Source organism: Ambystoma mexicanum, chromosome 12 (genome assembly GCF_040938575.1).
Source record: "Ambystoma mexicanum isolate Mex_15411 chromosome 12, UKY_AmexF1_1, whole genome shotgun sequence".
NCBI lineage: Eukaryota > Metazoa > Chordata > Amphibia > Caudata > Ambystomatidae > Ambystoma > Ambystoma mexicanum.
In genome coordinates, this window is record NC_090936.1 from 1168747720 (window position 1) to 1168773664 (window position 25945).

General features: G+C 46.8%; 1 protein-coding gene across 4 annotated transcripts in view; it reads right to left on the minus strand.

The window, feature by feature from the left end:
• The window catches only part of CEP83 (centrosomal protein 83), a 284641-nt gene that overhangs the window by 94330 nt on the left and 164366 nt on the right, over positions 1-25945 (minus strand). For all 4 annotated transcript variants that reach the window (XM_069629801.1, XM_069629802.1, XM_069629804.1 and 1 more), the window contains exon 13: positions 669-826. In XM_069629801.1, coding sequence (XP_069485902.1) covers positions 669-826 — 158 coding nt within the window. The remainder of the gene's footprint in view (positions 1-668; positions 827-25945) is intronic.

The window sequence follows — 25945 nt, forward strand, 5'->3', positions numbered from 1 at the left end:
AATGTCAATGTAATACCTATACACAAGCCAACACTGCTGTCTCCATAATACTTTTTTTTTTTTTTTTTTAAACAGGACTTTCCGCTCAAGGATCAAATATACAAGTGCCTGAAGGCACACTTGGTTAAGGCATTTTTACTACACCAGTATTACCCATCGCTGCAGCAATTAACCCATTTACTCTCAGCCGGATGCTTTGAAAGAAGGCCAATGGTTTGATGGTACTACTGGATAAAGCTACCTCAGATGCCTGAAGGCTGTATTTTGGACGGTTAGAGGCAGGAAGGCGGCAGGAATGGCCATAGGTATTAGCGTGGTCATGGGAAGTAAATGAGTGGATAAATAACCAAAGACCACCGACAAGCTGTTTGAACCCACACATGTCAAATACCTCCTAGTTTTACTCCAATGAATTAGTTTCGGCAAATATCGAAAACTAAAAAAAAGGAACAATTTAAGATACAGGAGGGCTTTTACAGGGGAATGCTAAAATAGTGTAAACATAATTGTAACTCAAGGCAAAATGATGACACCTTATCTGTCCATATGAGATTTTCTGCATGGTGGTCCAGATCTGGGGTTACCATGCTTGACATCCAGTCATTGGTACCCTAGTAGGGCCTTGGCATAGTTCAGCGCTCTACAGACTTCTGAGATTAAACACATACCTTTCAGAGTCCTGTTGAGTCTTTTCCATTTGAGATTTTGCGTCCCGGTTCTCCTGCTTCAGTGTTTCCACCATTTCCCTGAGCTTCTGATTGATGTTCATCAGATTGATTTCGGAGTCGGAAAGCGCTGCAGCTTGTATCTGCAAATCATGCAGTTGCTATGGAAGAAACATGCTACATGTGAAACATCTAAGAAACACAGCTGGCCAGAACAGCACCAAAAGATGTATCGAAACTACTGTTTTCATAGCTCAACAATAGATCAACACCTCTGCTCCTTTATCAGGTAGGCCCTCTCGAATAGGGCTTTCACTCCACTCTTCCAACACCCCATCACCACCATCATCATCATCATATCAGCAACATCATGACCACATTGCAGCAACTTCACCCACGTTCCGTCATACACCATTAAACGAAAAACTAATGTTGGGCAACATGCGCTCAGCAATCAACCACATATTGCCAGCCTCATCAGTAAACATGACTTGGATGCCATCTTCATTATGGAGACATGGGTGACATCCACCGCCACCGACATCCTAGACGTCCTCGGAATTCGTATACTGCTGCGAGTTCTACGAGACCGACCAAACAAGATGGCGAAAACCTCGCCCTCATGGCCATGCACAAACAGGACGTTGCTAACACTGGCGCTTTAAAATCCTTCTAATCACTTCACGCTCGCCCCAATGTACACAGTACCTTTCCACCTAACCTACAGACCACACAATCCCAACAACACCTACACCTGAGACGTCACTGACTTTGACACCAATGAGTCTCTCATACATGCCAACATCTTCCTCGACCGCTTCAATATCCCTGGCAACCTAGCCACAAAGTCAATGAAGGAACATTTACACCGCCTTATATGCACTGAACCTCACAAAGCACTCTAAAGACCCAACTCACAGGAATGGTAATATCCTCCACATCATAACTGCCCTGCACACCCAAAGACACCTCTCCAATCCTGCTTGACTGGGGTTGGGCCATATGGCAATTCCCTTTGACATTAGTAACACCAACCCAGTGAAGCACACCCATCAGAAACCCAGCACCCTCAATCTCTACAACACAACTTCTCCAAAGGAACCATCAGAAAACAAGAAAAGAATTGATGAGAATCCTGCAGAGCATTCAAACTTGCCCTGTCAAAGGAGCTTTGTGCTACACACAAACCAGTGATCACCACTGCAGAGGCCAACCAATTCCAAAACACCATGCCCAATGCCAACAATGAAAGCAGAGCCCTCTTCAAAGACATCACACATCGCATCAACCCTCTGCCCTTGCAGCAGCACAACACCAACATTGAAAAATCCACCATCTACACTTTCTCCATCAACAAGATCAGCATTAAACTGCCAGTACACAGACCCCAATGCCACAATTGACAGCACATTACACATGCCATCTGCAAAACCACCACTACCGGGACACCTTTATAGACACTCACAATGGAAGACCCCCTTGCTGCTACCAGAGTATCCTGCAAGACCACTCGTATGCGGACGACATGCTCTTCACATCTGTACACCAGACCCTTCTGCCTGAAGCCCTCCTCCCTTACCTGATAATCAACAGCTGCCTCAGTCCAGGCATATTCCCCTCGACCCTTAAGACCAGACAAATCCTCCCCCTTCCCAAGAAACCAACACTGACCCCGCACTCCCTTCTGACCTCAGCAACCACCACCCCATCATTTATCTTCCCTTGCTAGGTTAGATCTTTCAGAGAGCATTAGCCACATAACTTCAACACATTGGAGTGAACAACCAGTATCCGTCCAACCTATCTGGATGCCGACTCAGATGCATCACGGAAAGGGCTACCGTCAAGGTGATCGAGTATGCACTAAACGTCCTTGGTGAAGGCCATCCTTGCATCCTGGTTCTCCTACACCTCTCAGCAGCTTTCATCACAGCAGGTGACCAGACACTCAACGACATTCGAACAACTTCAGATACGCTGTCCAAGCCTTGGCCCTCTTCCACCTGGATGGTGACAATGGCCTTTGGAAGGCCTTCTAGATACTACCCTGACACCCCTGAGAGAGATGCCCAACATGATGCAGCATGACTCATCATAGGACTCTACAATTTAACGATCTCACCATTAACCTTCATTGAACAGCACTGGCTCCCGCTTCCATCATACATCATCTTCAAAGTCTGTGCAAAATCTACAGGGCGGTCACCCTGAAGTCCCCAAGATACCACACAGGCCTAGGATGTACCAGAAGCAAGGAAATGTGCAGATTCCCCGCAATCTTAGGAAGGAAAGAACCAGAAGACAGGCCTTCTCCATCTATGCCCTCAGACTCTGGCGCCTCCCATCGGTCAACACCAGACTCGCTCTTATACACTTCAGGAAAGAGCCCAAGACCCTCCCTCGTCGAGGAATGGCTCCTCCCCAACACCTAGGTCCACACACCCTTCAATCTCCATCAAGCCCAAGACTTGGTTGCTTGCAGATCTCTTTCTGTGAAAATGTGCCCCCCCTCTCCTCTCCCCACCCTGCCACTCTCAGTGTACACCATCTGTGATAAAGGGAATATAGAAAGCACTTTCGGTCTGTCTTTGTAAAAACACAAGAGGCCTCCCCTCAACCCCTGCACACTAATGGTATATACTAAAAAAAATGTTTTTTAAAAAACACGATATTCCAATGAAAGCATACCGTTTCACCTGGGCAAAAAAAGATGCATTTATCCTTTCACTGCGAAAAAACCCAAAAACCAGACCACTCCTTGCCAGCCCGGGTTTATACATTATGGAGCAAAGAAAAAGGATTGAAGTCACAACCAACCCACAAGAGTTTAGAGCAAGATCACAGGAATGCTAACTTCATGCATTTGTTGCAAAGGCAGCTTATATGTGGAAAGAGAAAATATGCAAAATAAGAGCCTGTGAACATGGTAGGCATAGAAGAGCATCTAAATAAAGGGGTGTGGGTAGAAAGATGGATAAAGGGATGGCTCGTACTAGAGATTTAGAAAACTAGGTCGACAGATACTCCCATGCTGTGTTTAGTCACGCTTTAGTCTTCATCGATTAATTTCACTAACTTCATGCAGACTCAGAGCAACATACCCAAGGTGTCACTGGTTCTATGAAAAGTGAAGCAGGTTATTCGAAGAACATGCAGCTCTGAGGGTAAGCCTCTAGATTCCATTTATGGGTGACTGGAGTCAGCATATATGACTCAAGTTACCTTTGGTCCTGTGTCCGAAAAGCATAATTAAGATGCCAGACTTTCCAAAATAAGTCAGGCAATGACGTGTAGCCCTAGAAGATTCAGAGAACACCAAGGTCTAATGGAAAGAAAAGGTTTTTCATCGCCGCCAGAACAAAAGTAGGTTTCCTGAGGCCATGGTGCCAAGAATCACAACCACTAACACAGGCATCCATAATAAAGGGGCGATGCTAGATTCAACAAAGGCCAAAGAGTTCATTTTCATGACATCACTGAGGATTCTCAAATTGGCTGTAGTCCTAGAAGAGGAAATTGCTCAAGTTGTAACTTGCAAAAGGCTGCTTCTGGAGTATGTAAAAGCAAAGTCGCATATTAGTAATGGTCCTTGCGCACAGCATGAATGCAGAACAAGGTCTTCTCCAGAGCACCCACAAACAAGAGGAGGGAAAAAGAGAAAAAGGAAAGTCGTTTATTAAAATTCCTTTTAGCCGTATTTATTAGATGGTCTCACATAGTTGGCTAGTGAAAAGAAATAACTGGTGGGGATATGGGGGAAATATCAGCTTTCACGGTAACAAGCATATAAATAAGTCACTAGTGTGCCAAGTATCAGACTCCATGTATATGCGCAATTCAGGATGGCTCACGAGTATCCACTGTAGCTGTACTGTACGGTCAGGAGCGAGCAGTTGGTCTTCCTTGTGCCTCGCTTATTAGGTTTGAGGACTTTCGAGTCAGCGCATTGCACACTAAGGTAAAGTTCTCATAATGGTGCTTGTAGGGGATTTGACATCCATGAGTAATGCTCCCCAATTCTGGTGCGTACCAGATGTGTGGACATACCAACACAATTTATTCCAGGGGCACCGGATCCCATGCACAATAGTCCTAAAGCAATATAACAAACACATACATTCAATCCATTGTAGGCTGCGTGTTGCGTCTTAGGTGTGTGGGCAAGCACTACGGATTTAACGATTATGTCCCTTCGTTTTGGTTACATCACAAAGTACAGAAAGTGACAGGGAATTATGGGTGTATTTGGATCTCAAGGAATGAACAAACTGCTCTCTAAAGTTCTTGCCTTTTTTTTTCTAGAATTGTAAGCAGCAGCGATAAAGATGTGTTCAGGCCATGGATAACATGCCAGTTCAGAATACATTTTATGGTTTTTGGGGGCGGCTGAAAAGGTGATTGCATAGAACACCGCCTTCTTGGGTTTTCACTGCGCTGTATTCCCTTTACATAAACTAGACTTTCTAGATCATGCTGAACAAGTATATTAAAGGTATCCCATCTCCAAGTCTTGTTGCTAAAGGTTTGTTAAAAACAGTGATTCCGAGACATCCTCTCCTACCTCTTTTGAATTCACCATCTCTACTATTGCGCTTCCTCCCTCTGTTCACACCATCTCCATCTATCGCCCTCCTGGGCCCGCAGGACCATTGATGATCTTGGCCAACTTCTTGATTCACTTTTCACTAAACATCACCTCATTTCTCTTAGGTGACTAATCTTGCCTCTCCAAACAGGTCTAAGAAATCTGAACTTCAGCCTTTTCTTAGTGACCACACACTCCACTCTATCCATAACCTACCTATCCACACTGGAGTTAACGCTTCGGATCTCTTATTCATCGCCACCTCTCAGTCATCCACTAATACTACTGTCACATCATCCATATCTGATCACTCAATTGTTTCCAACACCATGTTATGTTACGTTATCTGAACTTATAAAGCGCACGGTCGCCCAGGGGCATCATGGCGCTGGAGAGGAGGCTCCTTGCTAAAGGAGCAAAACCTATGGAAAAAAGAAACAGGACTAGAATCGGATGGTTTTCAGAGCTCTTCTGAAACCAAGATGGTTAGGAGTGCTTTTGAGTGACAGTGGGAGGTTGTTCCGAAGTTTAGCAGCAGCAATGGAGAAGGCTATGCTGCCGATTCTTCCCAGTTAAACCTTGGAACAGTAAGTAGGTAAGTGGTGGAAGAGCGTAAGTCACGTTCCGGGATGTATCGGGAGAATTTGGACTGCAGAAACTCAGCTCCTTGGCCATGGATTGCCCGGTGAACAATACACAGCGTCTTAAAATGGACACCCTGGGTCACTGGAAGCCAATGGAGTCGACTGAGCACTGGCAAGATGTGAGCGCTGTAGGGAGAGCCGGTGGCTAACCTGGCCGCCATGTTCTGCATGCGCTGAAGCCACTGTGTGAGGCCGATCGGTTGCGACAGATATAAAGAGTTGCAGTAATCCAATCGCGAAAGGACTAGCACGGCCCCCACTGGAGGGCAGATGGCTTCCGGTATCGTGGGTAGAACCCTCTTGAGGACCCTAATCTGGTGGTGGGCAGACTGACAGACAGCCGTAATCTGGTTGGACATAGAAAGGGAGGCAGAGAGAATGACACCCAGATTTTTCACTTTGTTAATTGGGCTAGGAAGAGGACCTAGAGAGGTGTGGCAGAAAGCAGAGGTCCACAGTGAGGGATCGGAAGGACAGCCCACCACCATTACCTCCGTCTTATCGCCATTTAGCTTAAGCCAATTCTGGTCCATCCAAACATCGACTGCCCTTAGGCAGTCATGAAGGCATGCTGAGACCGCAGCCTGATCCTGATCTAGACGGATCAGATTTGAGTGTCATCAGCATAAGAATAGCAATTGAGTCCATGGGAGCGAATGAGGCAGACTAGTGCCCAGATGTAGATATTGAACAGGATCGGGGAGAGTGAGGGTCCCTGTGGGACACCGCAAGTGAGGGGGCAGGAAGAAGCAAGAAAAGGGGGCATGGCAAGAGTCTGTGTACGATCTGAGAGAAAGGAGGTAAACCATGCAAGGACAGAGCCAGATATCCCGATCTGGGCCAGGCGTGAGAGGAGGATAGGGTGGTCAACCATGTCAAACGCGGCTGACAGATCCAACAAAATCAAAGCACCAACTCCACCCGCATCAACTAGCCCAGACATATCGTCTTGTACAGAGACAAGCACACTTTCCGTACCACTCCCTGGCCTAGAACCAGCCTGGGCAGGGTTGAACATTTTTGAAGATTCCAGAAAAGATGACAAAAAGGGGTGTGATGAGAGATTCCAGAAGTTTGGACAGGAAGGGAAGCAGAGAGATAGGACGGAAATTGGCAGGAATAGTGGGATCAAGTGAAGGCTTCTTAAGAAGGGGATGACCCTTGCAGATTTCAGCTCCGAGGGAACCAGTCCAGACTGGCAAGAGTTATTTATGCCCACCGTAATATCGCCTAGAATATCAGGGGCGATCTTCATAATGGTGGCCGGAATGGCATCCTCAGAAGAGGATGATTTAATCTTTAAAATAGCCGCTAGAACCTCTGCCTCAGTGAACAGAGGAAAGGTGGACCAGTTGATAGAGGGGTCAATACAGGGAGCAGGCAAAGACCCAATGGCGCCTGGGGTCATTGTCGCAGGGGATTTGGCTATGTTGGAGCAAAGCACTTCAATTTTAGTGATAAAGAGGCAAGGTCATTGCACAGCTTTTGCGAGGGCTTGACCATGGAAGTAAGAGCCTCAGAGGAGGCTAATGAAGGTACAATAGAAAACAGTTTTGGGCTTGCACATGGCGTTTTCAATTTTCAGAGAGAAAAAAGTAGATTTAGCCAATTTAATGCTGGCCATCTCCTTTCCACTCTGACCTTTCCAGACCACTTGCTTCACCAATTACTAAAAAATAAATTGAAACCTACCACCCCCCACCTCTTTCTCTCCGACCTAGGAGTTCGAACTCTGATGCGCTTCCACCAACACTGCCTTCTCCAGCTCCCAATCCCTGCTATATCGGATTTTCCAGGGTGCGGATAGTTTCCCATAAAGAGTCTCCCGTCAGACTAGGCCCCTTTTCGGATGACAGCGGCTATGGAAAACAGGCTCCAAAATGGCCACTGTCACCCCAAAAAGGGATATAGTCTCCTTTCTAATTTAATGGCGGTGGCCAGACCGGAGGAACATCGGGGACTGGAGCGCAAGGCTCCGGTCCCGCAGATAAGTTGGGGTGGGGGGGAAGGGGAATTAGGTTTTTCTAACGTGGGGAAGCAACAGGGAGAGACTACCTTGTTGCCGCCGCATGTTAGAAAAAAGGGGGAAAAAAAAAAAAGCACCAACCACGGAAGGGCCTCGGTTGGCTAAGCGCCCTTCCCTAGGTGCGAATATACTTGAAAGCGTTCACTCAGTAGAGAATATTGACTATTCTGCCTCAGAGGGGAAAATCAGTACCAGGATTCAGAAGATCACTCAGAAAAAGTGAGCAGTCTAGAGGTTTTTTTCACATTGTCAAGTGCCGAAATTAATACAGCTGGTCGGCATGGGAATTCAAAAAGGAGCTCACCAGTCAAGCTTAGGGAAAACGATCCACTGAGGACGAACAGCAGGACATCTTCACAGGGCGGGCCGAGAAAAGCAGAGTCAGGAAGCCACGAAGCGAGGGGCAGAAAAACCTGAAGGTCCGAGCAAGGAGGACCGACAGGGTTGTTGTCGATACTTACCTCAAGGCAACCCGGGCATCCGCAAGCTGCTTGCAAGGCAGGATGAGCAACCGGAGAGGCGCCTGTGGAACCACTGCAGACCCAGCCATTCACTATGGAGCTGCCGGAGCCTCCAGGAGCAACACAAGCTGGGGAAACGCTGGCACCAGTCTACAGAGAGAACAGGAACAGGGTTTACCAGAACGTGTTGGAGGTCCGGTGAGTGAGTGAGTGCTGGAAGAAGAGGTTCTGGGAGCCAAAAGTGACTGAAAAAGATGTCAGGTTTCCCCATAACGTTCTGGCAAGAAAGGTTGTCAGGGTCTTTTGGACAGGGGTGAGATGCAAGGGGTGCGTTGCTCCTCGAGTCTGCTACATTCATTGTAGGAGGCTAGAGTGATCCCAGTGAAAGATGGAGACAATGATACTCAGAGCTGATTGGCTGGTTCGTTCCTGTGAGGTAGTTTGGAATACTGCTAAGGATTCTCCGCTGCTTTTCATTTAACTGGTACCCACAGCAGGTCACAGCAGTTTGAGCTCCAGAGTATTTAACCACAGAAGACAAAGTAATTTCCAGTGTGACCAGTTTACAAAAGAAATCCAGTGAGTGCAGCAGGAAGACAAAGATACGTTTTGGGGAAAAAAGTTAAAAGCATTTTGTGAAATATTTGTGGGACTTTAATTCGACAAGAAAGCGCATGCAAATCGGTTTGCCGTGTTCCGAGTAGTTGGCAATCTTTTGACACGTTCCTTTGTTGAATGGTGAATAGAATAAGGATCGAATTCCAAGTGCATGCAGTTATAGGTGGTAGCAAACGAGGGTTGGGGGATATCACTATATATTTCTCACATCACGAGTGACTAGTCTTTCCTTAAAAGCCATGTTCCTGCTATGAACTAACCGAGAGCTCCATGTCACCTCCTGATACTTTTGCCTTTTTGTATACAAAATAAAACTTGTTTCCCTTGCAAAGCGGCGCACCAACCTTTTTTTTCCTAGAGGAATGTTTTTATTGTCTGGAGGTGTTGCATTACAGAACCTGAGCGAGTCTGAGACCCGCACCCATATCAATAGCAAAGTCTAAAGCTTGGAGGGTTTCAGGGACACAGTAGAAGAGACCTTCTATGAGACCCACTTTTGCAAGTCGGAGATGCTTTCCCACCTAGAAGATTGAAAACTGGGGGAAGAAAGACTATGGAACGGTTAAAACAAAACCTATACTTGATAGACTAGTATGCAAAAATCGGGCCATTGAAGGACTTGGAATACACAAGGTAAGTCTTTGTGTACTATCCAGCGTCTGGAAGGATAATGAACTAGGGGAAAGGAGCATCAGCCTAGTTTTGGAACTTGCTAATGTTTGGAACATTATTTTTGCATCCCTTTGTTACCAGTGAGCCTGGAGACTTTACGGTTTGCTGAGAACAGGAAGAACACTGTTGATTAAAGATATTCCTTGCACAGTTCTAGCAGTTTATTAGTGTTAGGGGCAGAAGTAGGTTTTTCTTTGGACACGACAGGGACTGACTGTTTTAGTTTCACACTTCCTGACATTTTCATTAGTTTCTTTTGAGGCAGGGAAACCCCTCTTAGTATTGGGGGATAGAGAGGTATTTGTCCAACCCTTTTTACTTTAATAAGACTCTTTACCCAAAATCATGCCACCCTTGTGTCCGACTACACCCTTACCATGTCCACTTATGTATTGTCGCCGGTGACCGTTCCATTTACCCACTCCACAACCTGGTCAGAAAGTCCCTCGAAGTCACCCCCATTGTAAGAAGCTCACCGCTTCCCCGTCAAATCTGATTTCTCAAATATTGTACGTTCTTTTGTGATCAAAATAGCATTGTTCCTCCTATATATAAATACATTGTGTAAGCTGTGAAAATGTGTAAAAGATGGGTATACATAGAACTGCTTTTTTACACCATGGGTGGTAGCTCGAGCAGTGTAGTATAGTTGTTGGCGAGTTTCCTGTATGACTTTGTACAGAGACCATCGGTTTTATGTAGGATAACTAGAAATGCTATTTGATATTAATCGTATACTTGAATTAATTGGTGTATATGCATGGTGCGATATGCTTTTGCAGATTCAAAAACTGGCCATATGTAAATTGTCAAAGTTATACAAAGCTACACCCACTGCTGTACCTTTATTCTGTGGTAAGCAGAACACAAAATGTGGACATAATAGCAAAGCAGGATTATTCTTACGTAAGAAATAGTTACTGGAGACCATATGTGTTTAATTGCATTCAATTTACTGCAGCTGCTTGTGCGCAAGGGATATTCCTGCCCTGGACACCCCCAAGCTGTCCCCGAGGGTCACAATGCATGAGCGGGTTCAGTGGCCATTATGCATGCGGCCTGAGCAGCAAACGCTTTTAACGGGCAAAGTGCAGCCCTGTGGAGCTTCCTCTCACCTAAAGCAAGGGGGTCACAGATGTGTGCAATACGGTTTCAATAGCGAAATAAAAATACACGCTTTTTTCCACATATGAGGTCCAGAGGACTTCAATATGCACCTGAAAAAACCATTGGCAGGGCCAGGATTGTGCAAAGATCCGCACACCAGAATGGCAGGCGTCTGGAAAACCTTCCTAAGCCCTAAACCAATAAGAATGACTCAACTAGACAACAAATGTGTGCTCATCAATGCACGCTCCATAGCAGCCCACGCCACAGAGATTCATGACCTGATCACTGACCTGGACCTTGATGCCATAGCCATCGCAGAAACCTGGTTACACGAAGCTTCTGGACCAGCCAACTGCCAAGCCCTACCACCAGGATACACCATATTCCGTCAAGACAGAACCTCCAATAAAGAAGGAGGTGTCGCCCTCATTGTCAAGGAAGCTCTCAATTCCAGACAAATAAAATCTGCCAAGGCAGAACATGTTGATGCCCTTTCAAATAAAATATCCTTTTCACCTAACGACACAACCTTTCATATAGTCTACGCCCTCCAGGCCCCCTTCTTGACTTGAAATGATATTTTATTTGTATCACGCTCATACACAAGTGTTTCAGAGCGCGACCAGGCAGGCCCAGTGACATTTAAGAAAGCACAAGTGCATGGGAAAGGAAAATGGGGGAAAAGGGCAAGAAAAAGGGGGGCGGGGGGAGTGGAAAGTGCGAAGCAGAGGAGAGAAAACATCAATAAATATTAAATAGAATAAATAAGGGCTTTACACCATGGTAGTGCAGCCAGCAAGTGGCAGGTGAAAGTTAGTCAGAAAGGTATATCTGATAAGTGCAGAAGAAACGTGGGAGGACGACTGTATGGGTACAGATACAGAACCCTGGTGCAGATGGTGGCCTGGAGGCAGTGCAGGAGGGTGGCAGGGTGGGATGGTACCTGGGCCCGAAAGAACAAAGGGTGGCCAGGTGCACAATGCCATGAGAAGAAACAGATCAATAGGGGAGAAGGGGGGCACAGGCAAAGAGCAAGGTCTTGAGAAGTTTCCGGAACCGAAGATGTTTTTCCTCAAGTTTCAAGGTGGCCTGGAGGCTGTTCCAAAGGGAGGGACCAGCCGAAGACAGGGATATACCCCCAGCTGTTTTTTTTGCGAAACGACTAACCCTGAGGGAGTTAGAAGTAGAGGAGCGAAGGGCTTGAGAGAGGAGGTATTTACGGAGGGATAGTTGAAGGTATTTTGGACCGAGGCCCCAGAAAGCCCTGTGGACAATGCAGAGGGTTTTAAATTTAATCCTTGCATCCACTGGGAGCCAATGAAGGGATTTCAAGGCTGGAGAGATACGATCCCAGGGCTTGAGGCGAAGGACAAGTCTCGCAGTCCTGGTCAGGATTAGTTGTAGAGGGCGGAGAGTGGAGGCAGGTAGATTTAGAAAGAGGCTGTTACAGTAATCCAGTCTGGAAAGAACCAGAGCTTGGGAGACAGTGAGATTTTGAGGGAGGGAGAGGAAAGGCAGAGTACCTCTAAGAAGGTGAAGTAAAAAGTTTTTTGGAGACATCAGAGATGTGTGCGGAGAAGGAAAGTGTAGAGTCAAAGATCACCCCAAGGTTCTTAGCCGTGCAGGTGTGGGTGGAAGGAGGGCCAAGGGAGGCCGTCCAGAGAGTGAGAGGAAAGGATGGAGATGGTGTACCAATAAGGAGGATCTCAGTCTTGTTGGCATTTAGACATAGATCATTGGCGGCACACTAATTTTGAATGGCGATTAGACAATTGGAGATGAGAGAAGGAGAGGAGGAGGCTGAAGGAAGCTGACAATGAGTTGGGTGTTGTCAGCATAGCACTGGAAAGTTAAGCAGAACATTGAGATGCAGTAAGCGAGAGTTGCCAGGTATTGGTTGAAAAGCCAGGGCGAGATGATAGAACCCTGGGGGACACCACATGTGGAGAGGGAGACAGAAGATAAGAAGGACCAAAGTTGTGCCTGGGAGGGTCAGAGTGATACCGAGGTTGTCACGAAGACGATTGAGCAGGGTGGTATGGTTGACCGTGTCGAACGCAGAGGAGAGATCAAGTAGGATGAGGACAGAGGGAATGTTAGAATCGAGATTTGAGAGCAGGTTTTCGCGGATGTTCAGGAGAGCAGTTTCCGTACTTCTGGCAGCTCTGAAGCCAGATTGGTGGTCATGGAGGGAGCCAACAGAGTCGGAATGGAGATTAAGCTGAGAGATGGCCAGCTTTTCCAGGAGCTTGCCCAAAAAGGGAGTAATGGAAATTGGGCAGTAGTTTGCCGGACACGACTGGTCAGCAGTGGATTTCTTGAGGAGAGGATGCACAAGAGTGTTTAAGAGGGGTGGGGAAAGAGCCAGAGGTAAAGGAGAGGTTGCAGAAATCAGCAAGGGCCGGCGCAAGGGTGTCAATGTGGTCCTTAATGGTTTTAGAGGAACAGGGATGGACCTGTTTTGATGAGGTTTTCATAGATCGGACTTGTCTAGATATCACATCAGGGGAGAAAATAGGAAAGGAGGAGAAAGGGGTATGAGGGGTAGCTGAGGGAGGGACAGCAGGCCAAATAGGAGAGGGAGGAGGTGGGGGAGCGGAGGAGAGGGTGGACAGGATGTCCTGGGTTTTAGAGAAAGTGAGAGGCAAGGGCATTGCAAAGATTCTGGGAGGAGACAGGAGGGGGTGGAGACTGCAGCAGGGTTGGCCAGCTCCTTGCAGATTTTGAAAAGTTCGGTCGAGTTGTTGGATGCCGCAGAGACGCGGGCTTGTATGTGGGCTCTTAGTGTGGACAGCAAGTCGGTATTGCCTTTGGAGCAGGCGGCAGGCCAGTTTGTCAGAGGATGAGCAAGAAGCCCTCCCATTTCCTCTCTGCCGCCCCACACTTCGGTTTAAGTGTAGCTAGGTCAGAGTCATACCAAGAATTGCACTTGGCTTTGGACTTCAAAACGGATCCTTATGACGGGGGCAAGAGTATCAAGAGTAGCAGAAATAGAGGAGTAGAGAAGAGAGGGCTGTGTCAGGATGTGAGTCAGCCTAGGGTGGAGGGGGGGGGGAAAGGTTGCAGCGAAGGCCTCGACTGACACACGCTTCATGGGCCAGATATCTGAAAAGGTGAGTGGCAATCTAGGAGTGGACTTGGCTTGGGGGGAGGAGATGGGGAGATGAGGGGAGAGGAGGCAGTGATCACTTCAGGAGAGAGGAGTGGTGAGAGGGGGAGGCCGGATGAGATCAAGACATCAAGTGTGTGGCCAGCCACGCGAGTCGGCCGGAGGGAAGGATGGAGAAGGAGAGTGAATTGCAGAGGTCGCGAAAGAGTGAAGATGAAGGACAGCTAGAATCAAGATGAATGTTGAGGTCACCAAGGAGAAGTGGAGTGGTTGAGGCCAAGAGGGAAGAGAAGAGGTCAGCCCATTTAGAGAGAAAAGAGGTGATTTGACCAGGGGTCCGGTAGAGAGTAGCAACAGTAAGAGTGGCTAGGAGAGAGAGAGAGAGAGAGCCTGCAGACCAGGCATTCAAACGAATAGTAAGGTTGAGTGGGAACGAGAGAGGCAGGGATACACTCAGGGAAGATGAGGGCTACACCCCCTCCAGGCTGATTGGATCTGGGAGCTGAGAGGATCTTGTAGCAGTCGGGGAGGAGAGTGTCAAAACTCGTGATGGAGCTTGCTGTGAGGTAATCTTGCAAGGTAATCTTCTACACCTTCTAGGTGACAATCTAAAAAATAACAAGCGCAATACTCTTAGGAGACTTTTTAATCTTGGATTCAACAATCCCAAACATAAGAAAGGCAAATCCTTTGCCAAAGCTTTATCCAAAAAGTTGACAACCCGATCCACATCAAAGGTCGTATACTTGATTGGATAGTTGATCACAACTGTGCAGCTGACATCAGCTCCAACACTCCACGACCCTGGACTGATCACCATCTCCTACACTTCCACCTACCATCCAGAATAACAGTTAAACATAGCCCACCTGTTATGGCTAGATCGAAAAGACTAAAGACAGAATTCTACCCTACTTAGACGTCTCAGCGCTAAAACACCCGTTCAACAACCTTACAGAACTGGTAGAGCGTTACAACGCTACTCTCAAAGGAGCAGTCGATGCTATTGCCCCATGAGAAATAAAAAGAGCAAAGCGCATCAAACATGCCAATTCATGGTTCACCCAAGAGCTACTGGACGTAAAAGCCCTCAAACATGCAGTGCTTACCAAATGGCAATCCTGCCCCTCTGACTTCACACGAGACGCCTACTTGACAGTTGCCAAACAAAACAAAAAGGACATCTCAGTAGCAAAAGCCTCTGCATTCAACCACAGAATTGACAAAGTCAAATCTCAGTCCAAGGAGTTGTTTGCCATTTTCAATGAACTTGTTGTACCCCCTCACCTCTACACAACAAACCGTGAAAGATAAAATGTGGTGTAACAATATTCAACATGCCATGCTAGACAAAACAAACACCCTCCAGGAAAAAATAAAGTGACTCACCTCAACAACCTGCCTAAGGTCGCTGCCCCCCACACCACCCCTACAGGCACTGGGCAAGTTCCAGGCGATATATTGTCTATTGCAAAACCAAAGCCCTTTGCCTTCAAAGATGTAACCGTATCATAAGTCCTATTCATCATGAAACATATCAAACCATCGCTCTGCAAGGGTGACATCTGCCCAGCTAGCCTAATCAAAGACTGTGCGGAGTTACTAGCTCCTTTTCTTCACAGCATTTATCAGTGCCACTTTTGCTTCAGGCATCGTCCCTCCTCCCCTCAAGGAGCCTGTAATATCAGTGGGGGTCCACCAGCACAGATATCCAATGTTGAGTGACTAAAGAATCCTAAAAAGATAAAACCCCAAATTCAACAGATATGAACCACAACAACAAAGGATCACGAGCCAGACCAGACATGATCTTTTCATGCAAATTGGACGTTAGTACATTCAGCGGCGGCTGTTCTGTTTGAGAGCAGAAATTCTCCTATAAGAAATGTTATTGGACAAATGTTTGGGCATTTATGCCCACAGAGGTGTGCCCCCAAAGTGCTCTTGGTACGGGGAGTTCAACTGAACCATAACTACAGTTGAGGAACTGATATACAACTGCTCGGCACCCTGCACTTTCATTCCACCCACAGAGGCTAGTGGGGCAGTAGAACTGCTAGGATTGTATCAAACTAAAATATTTCAAACCATAGTATTAATCTGTGCGGGGTGGTCAAAGGGAGGGTCAATTAGGAGTTTGAGGGAGGTATATTATATCAGAGACAAAAAATAAAAGCAAACTAAACTGTCCTCTCCCACAGGTGACTAATCATTAGAACACGTCATATTATGATGTATAGCACAGGGAACAAAAATATAAAGGACCAAGAAGGACCAACAAAAAACTGCTGCAGGCACCCTCCTTTGCTGTTCAGGCAAAAGTATACTGAGCAAAGGACCACCCTACTGCTAACCAGAGGTAGTCTATTAACTGCAAGAAAGCTCCTTGTGTGCCAGTACATTCAGGCTTTTATAAACTGAAAAGTCCATCTGATTGTCTGTCTGGAAACTGCCTTTTGCCTTACCAGAACTAGCACATCCAACAAAACATTTGTAAATTCAGTAACTTGAGCAACCACTGAAAAGAAAATACATGCGACTAAACATCTTCTCCATCTTAAAAGGATAGAGAAGTGAAAAGAAGATGATCTTTAGGAAGGATGACATTCTGAAACTAGGTTAAAAGACTCACATTAAAAAGAGGTACTTTGTCCTGGTATGAAATCAGGAGAGGCGGATCCAATCAAAAAGCCTGCAGCTCACTCACTTGGTGTTAAGATGGTCATCTCCCAGTTCGGCATTTGAGTCAGTCATGCACAAATAGACTACCGGCATTCTGCTAGCTTCCCCGGCTCGCTTAGCAGTTCTGAGGCATGAGCAGTCCAGATAAACTTTTAAGGGGAGAGCAGAGTTGTCTTTAAGATGCAGAACACAACAAAATAAGCTAATGTCCACACAGGGATATTAAAATAAAAATACTGCGTTAAGTATAAACATGAGCAGGTTACAGGTAAGTAGACTCTTTTCAAAGTTGAGGATAATGACGCCCGCTTCTCACTATGGTCACAGTCATTGCCCAAAGTCAAAATTGTCCATCAGGTGCCATGTTTAGTTGGTAGATCTCCAGAGTTGTTTGTCACCAGAGTCTGCCTCTCATAGGAATCAATGGGAGAGGCGGGCAGCTGATTTCTGAGTGCAATACTGCTCCTGCAGTATGTACATTGTTAAGCAGCTCAATAAAGACAACAGGGCTGAAGTGTGAGAATGGAAGACCAGGCTCCCGACCTTCACCTCTCGCGCTTGGCCTAAAGGGTCACGACCCAGACACCCGCCACGAGAAGAGTTTGTCCATTTACCAGACGACCAGATACCCTGGTACAGGAACATACGGATGTGTCCATCTGCCTGCCCAGCAGCCCGCACTGGCCGCGCCGACACCTGCGGCACGGACCGACTAGACTAAAATCTACACATCGTTAGAGATGCCATGACGACCTAGACAACAGGAAGCACATCTGTACAGATATACACACTGGACATTCCCACACCGATCTACACGAAGAATATACTCAGTGCTATGACGTAGGCGACAGGCATATTCACGGACGTGCATCTTTATTATTTTTACATAGGCTTTCAGAATGCAGAAACGCAAGACGCGTCATGAACTCATCTACAAAGCTTGCTCACGCTTCTCTTGAAACCAGTTACCACCATGAGAAGTATAATGAAGACACGATACTGGTCATGGAACTATATGCTACTATAACCTAAAGCACCTATGCACCAAACGGACCACTTATGCACCAGGCCCAAGTAGGCCTCAAACAAGAGCTCCCGTGGACATTAACAAAGCAAGAGTCAGGTTGCTGATCCTGCAGAATGAGCCCGGTGAAACAACCAGCCAAGGTCGCAATGTTGCAAACCCACATTCCAAGAACAAATCATCAAAGGCACGATGTTGCAACCTCGCACTCCGCGCACCAACGTTAAGGTCACACCTGCAAATTAAACCAGACACACAGTGGAAAAGCAATATTAATTGTGCAGAATTCTGCCTCAAACACGGTCCCTCCCCACGTGACCAAGCCGAACCTGACGAGATGCCAAACCCAGGAGAGGAAAGGCGTCTGGATCCCTCGCTACGAGACACAGGCAGATACACTTGAAAGGCTCAATGGACATCTGCGACAGTGGGAGCGGTCAGCCTTCCAACTATGAATAAATCCTCACATTGTCTGCACGTACCCATAGTGAAACATTGTTGCAAATTGCAGGTACACCGAGAGCTGGGAACAGCGGTGGTCCCAGGCTGGGAAGCTCACGGGCGCACCAATCAGAACATGGGGCTCTTATCACTGACGCCAGTAATATTAACCAATCCTCAGGAGTCTTCATGTAACAATTCTCATGTATCTAATTGTAGGGACAACCCAGATATATCACCTGACTACCCTTTGTCCACTAACATTGTCCTCTATATGTGTGCTATACTAACCCTACCACTCGAGCAACCAATTAAGAGTGGCGATAGGTTTTTTTGTTAACTTTCTGAAGTGACGCAAGTAGCGCGTCATAATACAGTAAAAAGGGCCTGCGAGCCCCACGATTGTGTGCGTGTCAGGACGGACGCGTACGCTCCTTGACCCATCCCTGCCGTTTTGTCTAATAAACAGCAGAGTCACCTTGCTCCTTGTGTGTGTGTCTCATACTCCATCTCATCTGGGATACACGGGAGGAGTTGGGGCCTCCCTGCCTGGAGGTCTGCGGACGGCCCGGCCGACCCCGGCAGAATTTCCCCCCGACAAGTTGGAGGCACTGCTGAGATCTGTTTAAGATCGACTTTTTATTTTTTACTTTTTCCAGGCACTCCCGTTGCGAGGAGGCCCGGCGGCGCAGCCCCCTCTGCCGTTGCCCCCTTCTGAGGACTACAGGACCATCGCGGAGCTGCGAGAAGACCGGACAGCGCAATCCGGATATTGGCCCTCGGGAGCCGGTTGAGAAGTATCCCGCCCGCGGTTGGCGAGTGTCCAGACGTGGTCCAGACGAGGGGAGGTGGCGAGCCGCTCGGTGGGGTGCACGCAGTCGAGCGGCCCTGCATCGAGAGAACTTGGTGAGCATGACACGCACAACAAGCAATGCGAAATTGTGAGGGAGGGGGAAAGAAGTAAATAAGGGAGGAGGGAGGTGTTGTACAGACGCACGGCGAAGGCCTAACAACTTAGTGTTGCCAATGGAATGAATGGTAGCGAAACGAGTGCGAGAGCAGTCGGCTACGTCACGCGAAAGAGGGGGGCGGAGCACGAAAACATCACGTGCGGCCGCTCGTAAAGACACTGATTGGCCTAAGCCGCGACTACGTGTAAGGGTGGGTGTGTGTGGTTTCCTACGATTTGGCATTTATTGATCAATGAGTAGACGAGGATCCCTATTGTTCGAGCAAGAAACTCGATAGGTAGATGACGTTTCCCTGTAGGCGGTAGCTAGTTGCCTAGTTGCCCAATACGGAAGATAATTGGCTGGTTAAGCCCTCCTGTTGAGGGGCGTATCACACGCGAGGCGACGCAGCGTGCGCAGTCCGATTATATTATTGATTTGATTACCTTGTTCCAGGAGTGACAGGAAGACAGCTGTAAGGTTAGCGGGGGTAGATTGCAAGTGTATTTTGAACTTAAAGAACATATGAAGAATGTACCAGTAGCTCGAAGAGATCAGTGACGTCACCAGTAGGGCTTTAATAGGATATCGCGAGCACAAGGAACTTTGGTTTTGAGAGTGGTGGGGAAGAGAAATATGATAAGGGAGCGGACACGGAGATAAACGATAAACGAGTGGATCGGGAAAAGGAGAAGGGGAGAGGGGCGTGGCTGCGCACGGAGAACGCCGGCCACGGCAGGTGTAAAAGGGGGAGGAGAACGGGGAAACAGGACGACTGTATAAGAGCGTCGTAAAGGGTACGCAGCCGCAGGGGGCTGATATACAAATGTAAAACCATATATATATATATATATATTTTTTTTTTTATTATTTTAATAATTTTTTATTGCATAATTTGTCAAAGGATTGTCGTAAGTCCCCACACTTGCGGGGCCAGGTAAACAATATAAGGTTGTATATTGTAAACTGCTAGTGAAGGGAAGGGTAACAAGTGGAGCGCTACTATGTCATACAGGACAGGGTCGGGAGGGTGGGGGAACACCCTCACTACCCCACTACAACACATATGCACCACACTGCCACCCCATAGGGAGAAATTAATTAAGTACAGCATAGAGTGGACCCAGGGGACGGATAACAAAATGTTAACACCATGGCCGCCTAATGGTAGTTTCGATCCATATGCCCAACATTCACTGCTAAACCATCTGCACAATACATACAAGGGGAAGAAGTTGGCAAACCATGTGGAGGTTTTTAATTTATGGAGGATGTTCCAGGGGTCCCGACCAGGACCAAATGGAATGTTCACTATGGGGGAAACACCGGAAGAAAAGGAGATTAAGAAAGAAGGAGAGGATGGGAAAAAGGGGCGTGAAAGCACAAAGAATACGGAGAACGGAGGAGAGGGAGGAGAAAAGATTGATAAATCAGACAACATAAAAAGAGAACCCAGCAACGAGATACCCATAACACCGGGAGTGAAAACAGAGGGAGGAGGGTTGTACCCTTTAAGAGAATTAGGAGAAATAGAAGGACAGTTAAGGGCGGCTGAAGGATACTCGAACCCGGCATACAGCCCTCCACCATATGTGGCTCATAGGAAGATGCCAGTGGGGGAGGGGAGGATTGGAGAAGAGCAGACTGTAGAGATAGGAAACGATGAGTGGGTAGCTGCACAGATATTATTAAAATTACGAGGTTCACTAACTGGAGAAGAGAGGGAGGTGGTAAAGAGAACAGACGAGGATAGTGCAAGAGAGAGTGAAATGAGGGGGGAGGAGCTATTACGGCAAAAGGAAGAGATTTTGGAGGAAAGATTAGCAAAGCTAAGGGATGAGCAGAATGAATTGATCAAACAGCTTGAGAGGGAGGAAAGAGAGAGAGTGAGGAAAAGGAAAGAAGGTAAGAACGAATTGGAAAAATTAAGGGAACGAAATGAGGAGCAAAGGAGAGAAGCTGAAAGGGTAAAAGCAGCAGCAGACAGGGTATCAAGAGTAGTGATGAGAGAGAAGAAGAAGGAAGAAGAAGAAAAGGAAAAGGAAAAGGAAATATGGAAGAGGAGGGTACTATCAGAGACAGCTAAGAAATATGAAGAGGGGAAAGTAATAGAAAATATAGTAGAAAGAGAAAGGGTGAAATGGGAAAGGAAGAAAGAGGATGAAAGAATATTGGAACAGATGAGCAACGAAGTGATGGAGGAATTGAAAAGGAAAATAGTAGGGAGATGGAGGAGAGAAGTGAAGGGGAAAGAGAAGGGAGGAGTAGGGAGAGTGAAAAATGGGGGGATGTATATAGAAGTAGAGAAGTAGCAACAACATCAGCACTAGGGGGAGCAGTTGGTAACAAAGGAAAAGGGGAAATAGACCTAATAGACTTAGAAACAGTAACAATAAAAGGGAAAAAGGCAGAGTGGGGGGTGCCATTTATGAATGATTTTTGCAGTGAGGAGGAAGAAGGAGTGGAGAGGGAAGGAAGAAAGAGTGAAAGGGAAAGCTTAGATAAGCTATACCTCACTCGAACAAACAGACTCGCCATGGATCAGTAGGAGAAGGGAGGAGCTGGAGAGAAGTAAGGAGGGAATGCAAGGACTAGTGGAAAGACAAACCCATGAAACCACACCACCCCCATCTCCATCACGCCCTACCCCATCGCACCCTACGTGCTCAACCACCGCACGCTCGCTGCGCAGAATAAAGCTCGCGCCCTTCATGGACGAACTGACACCCTATGCATGTCGGCTTAGAGACCTCCCTAGTCGCAGGCAAGACAGACAAATAAACACGCCCACATTAAATACAGGAAATGACGAAAGGAGGGGAAAGGATGGAGAAGGAGTTAGGAGCAGGGGTAATAAGGACGAAATTGAAGAGGTAAAGGAAACGGAAGAAGAAGAGGGGTGTGACGACTCGATATTATGGAACGTAAAGGGTGACACAAGACACAACTTAATGCCACTGTTGGAGAGAGGAGGGGTTAGACCACAGTACGTCCCTTGGAAGCAGAAAATATAAAATGTAGGCTCCCATCACTAAGTGGAGGTGCAGGTAAGTGGATATATGAAATGGAAAAACACACCGCAGGACAGAAGCTAGCAGTAGGAGATGTGAAGGGCCCGTTAATATCAATATTAGGGGATAGAGCGGATGACATTTGGAAGAGAGCGGGATTCCATGGGGTAACAATAACAAACACATCGCATGATGGGGCACCATTTGCAAACTGCAGACATGCGCTATGGCAGGCACTGAAAGTACAGTACCCAGACACATCAGACATAGGAGCAATTACTTCCCGTAAGATGCGTGAGAATGAGGATCCTGTTGATTATATCCAGGATATCCAAGAGAAGTGGCGCATGGAAACTAGAGAACAATGGGACAAAACACCAGCCATATTTTATCATATACTAGTACAAGGGCTCCCAGAAGGAGTTCAGAAACAACTAAAGAAAGTAGTGGGAATGGAAGCAAAACCATGGCCAGAAATACAACTGACTATAGTACATCACTGCAGGACATGGCAAGGGAAAATGAAACAAAAGGAAGAGGACAGGAAAACAGAAGAGGCTAAACTAGTACAGAAAAAACTTACTAAATACACAATGGAAGGGGCACTAATAACTACGCCCACACCAATGGCCCAAAGCCCCACACAAGTAGTGGCTGCACAAGATCCTGCTCAAATAACACCTCCACAGACTATAACACAACAAGTCCCGCCACTGCAATTACACGCACCAAACATGGGAGGAGGGTACCCAATGCAAGGAGCTGGGTATTATAGTTATAATAGGGGGAGAGGAGGATTTATGAGAGGGAGCGGATACGGATATAATGCCCAACAGCAGGTGGGAGGACTTAGAAATTCCTACCCCACAGGGCAACCAGTATACCAGGACAACACAGGGAGCTTCCCATGGCAAAGCAGGGAACCACCCGTGTGTTGGAGTTGTGGATTATTAGGACACATGTCACGTACGTGTAGGGTCAGGCCAGGAACACCAGCATGGAATGAACAGGCACAATCTAGGACCTCACAAGAACAGCAGGGCATACAACAACAGCAGACGTTACAACAAGGAAGTGACCCACAACAACAAATAACACAACAACAGCCACCGCCACAACAACAAGTAGCGCTAACACAGCAACCCCAAACTCAACAAACGCAATTGGGTAGGGTGACGGTCTTGGGACACAACCCTTACACAGGGAATGGCCAATCATTGTACCCACTATAGGACAGCCCACAGACGGCCTTGGTGTGTCCCATCCTGTCAGTAACACCTAATAGTGCGGAGGAGCCACGCATAGAGGTAACGATAGGTGACAAAAAATTATCATTCCTTGTTGACACCGGGGCAACCCGGTCTTGCATAAGGGAAGGTAAATTTAAGATGTCAGGCGAAGCCATGAACACCCAAGGATTTTCTGGGGCTAAAGGGTTGGTTCCCTTTACTGATAACGTTCCCTTATCTATTGGAGATTATGATCTGTCGGTTCCACTTTTATATTATAGTGCCTCACCAGTAAATATACTGGGGAGGGACATAATGAACAGGTTGAATATGACGATCTCCTTTACAGAGGATGGCATAATTTGCTCTACTCCAGGGATTAACATGCTCGCAGCACGACAGATTATGCAAGCATACTGTGGACAGACAGCGATTAGGGCGGAGCCAGTAGATGGCAAGCTATTCCAGTATGGAACAGACAGGGCATTTGCATGGATGCCAGGGATAGAAGGGAAGATATGGAGGAGGCCAGCAGCCTATCTGTTCCGACCAGAAACACCTGTTAATGAACCAGAAGGAAAGGTGTTTGTAATAGACATTGAGAGCATTATTGCAACAGCTGATTATATTGCTGTGCATGCCCAAGATAAGGAAGGGAGAGCATGGAGGGCAGTGATAGCACTAGCAGAAGGATGTAGGCTGACCCAGGTGTCAGATGAGGAGCTGTTCTCAGAAGAAAAGGAGGAAGGTGAAATGGTGTTCATGATGAGTGTAGAAATATGGCTAAGAGTGGCTCACAAACAAGTAGCACAGAAAATTGCAATGGCACTTGAGGCACCCGCATGCACCCCAGTCCCCTTTTTTAAGGAGGATACGTCAAGGGTGCCCAAATCATTATGGACTATTAGCCCTTATGACGTGGGATGCATAAAAAGCATAGGGGGTGTAAGGATAAAATTGAAAAAAGGTGCCATACTACCAAGAGTGAAACAGTACCCACTGTCAAAAGAGGCAGATGAGGGCATATATGAAACCATAACGGCCCTTATAAACAATGGCATATTGGTCCCCTCAGAGTCACCATGTAACACGGCTGTGTACCCAGTGCGCAAGGCTAAAGGGGGGTCTTGGCGCTTCATACAGGACCTCAGGCCCTTGAACAACATAGTAGAAGCAGAGTATCCAGTAACAGCAAACCCGGCCACAATATTGTGTGGCATTCCAGCAGAAGCATCACGATTTACAGTGATTGACCTTAAAAATGCTTTTTTTCAATACCATTACACCCAGACTCACAAGATTTGACAAGCTTCACTTACCGAAATACAAAGTGGAAACATACCAGATTGCCACAGGGGTATTGTGAATCACCCTCAATTTTCAATAGAGTAATACAGATGGATTTGGGTAACGTTGAGGTGGAAAGCACAGTGTTACAGTATGTGGATGACATAATTTGCAGTACAAACGAAAGTAAATGCAGAGAGGACTCCTTAAAAATGTTGACGATATTGGCTGAAAAAGGGTACAAGGTAGACATGGAAAAGATACAATACTGTCAGGAACAGGTACTTTACATTGGCCAACTGATATCCCAACATGGAAGAAAGATTGCACCACAAAGAGCACAGGCCATTTCAAGCACTCCAATGCCACAGACTGTGAGAGAACTGCAGCAATTTCTGGGGCTGTGCAACTACTGTAGAGCATGGGTATTTGATTACAGTTCATACATAGGACCCCTGCTTGAGGGTTTGAGGGAAGCCAATAAAGGGGAGAAAAAGTTTGGGTGGACTATGGAAATGAGGGAGGCCTTTGACGAATTGAAAGACGCAATATCAACTGCTCCAGTACTCGCATCCCCAGACTATGAGCGACGATTTTTTATATTTTCACATTGCGACTCAGCAGTGATGAAAGCAGTATTGGCCCAAAAAACGAGCATGGGCTATAAACCAGTAGCATTTTACAGCGGTCACTTAGACCCTGTGATGTTAGGTCACTTCCCTTGGGAACAGGGTCTCGCTGCAGCTGCTTTTGCAGTGGAAAAAGCATCAGCAATAACCATGGGGTGTCCAACTACACTGTTTGTGGAACATGCACTATTTGCAATATTGAATAAACCTAAGTCCACACTAACAACGCAGAGGGCATCAGGTTATGAGATCATTTTGTCTAGAGCTGAACTAGCAATTGTTAGATGTAGCACGGTTAACCCTGCAAGGTTCCTAGCGGAAGTAATTGAGGAGGGAGATTACGCCCATGACTGCACCCAAATAACTGAAATGTACTCATGTACTAGAAAAGTTGAAGAAAACGCACTCGAGGGAGGTGAGCTTTTGTTTATTGATGGGTCATCAACTATTGATCAAGGAGATGGGATACGGAGGACTGGGGCAGCAGTGGTAAAAATGATGGAGGCGCCGGTGTGTGTGGCTATGAAATGTGTACAATTACCACAGCATTACTCTGCTCAAGCCGCAGAACTGGTTGCACTAATATTGGCATTAAAGGAAAGTTTTGACAAACGAGTAACTATATATTCCGACAGTGCATATGTTACATCCACTGTCCACTCAGGGCTATCAAAATGGAGAAGAAGAGGGTTTAGGAGAGCTGATGGCACTCCAGTGCAACATGCCCTCTTATTGGCTGAACTAATTGAAGTAATAAACGACCCCCAAGAACTAGCCCTAGTAAAATGCACCGCACACACCA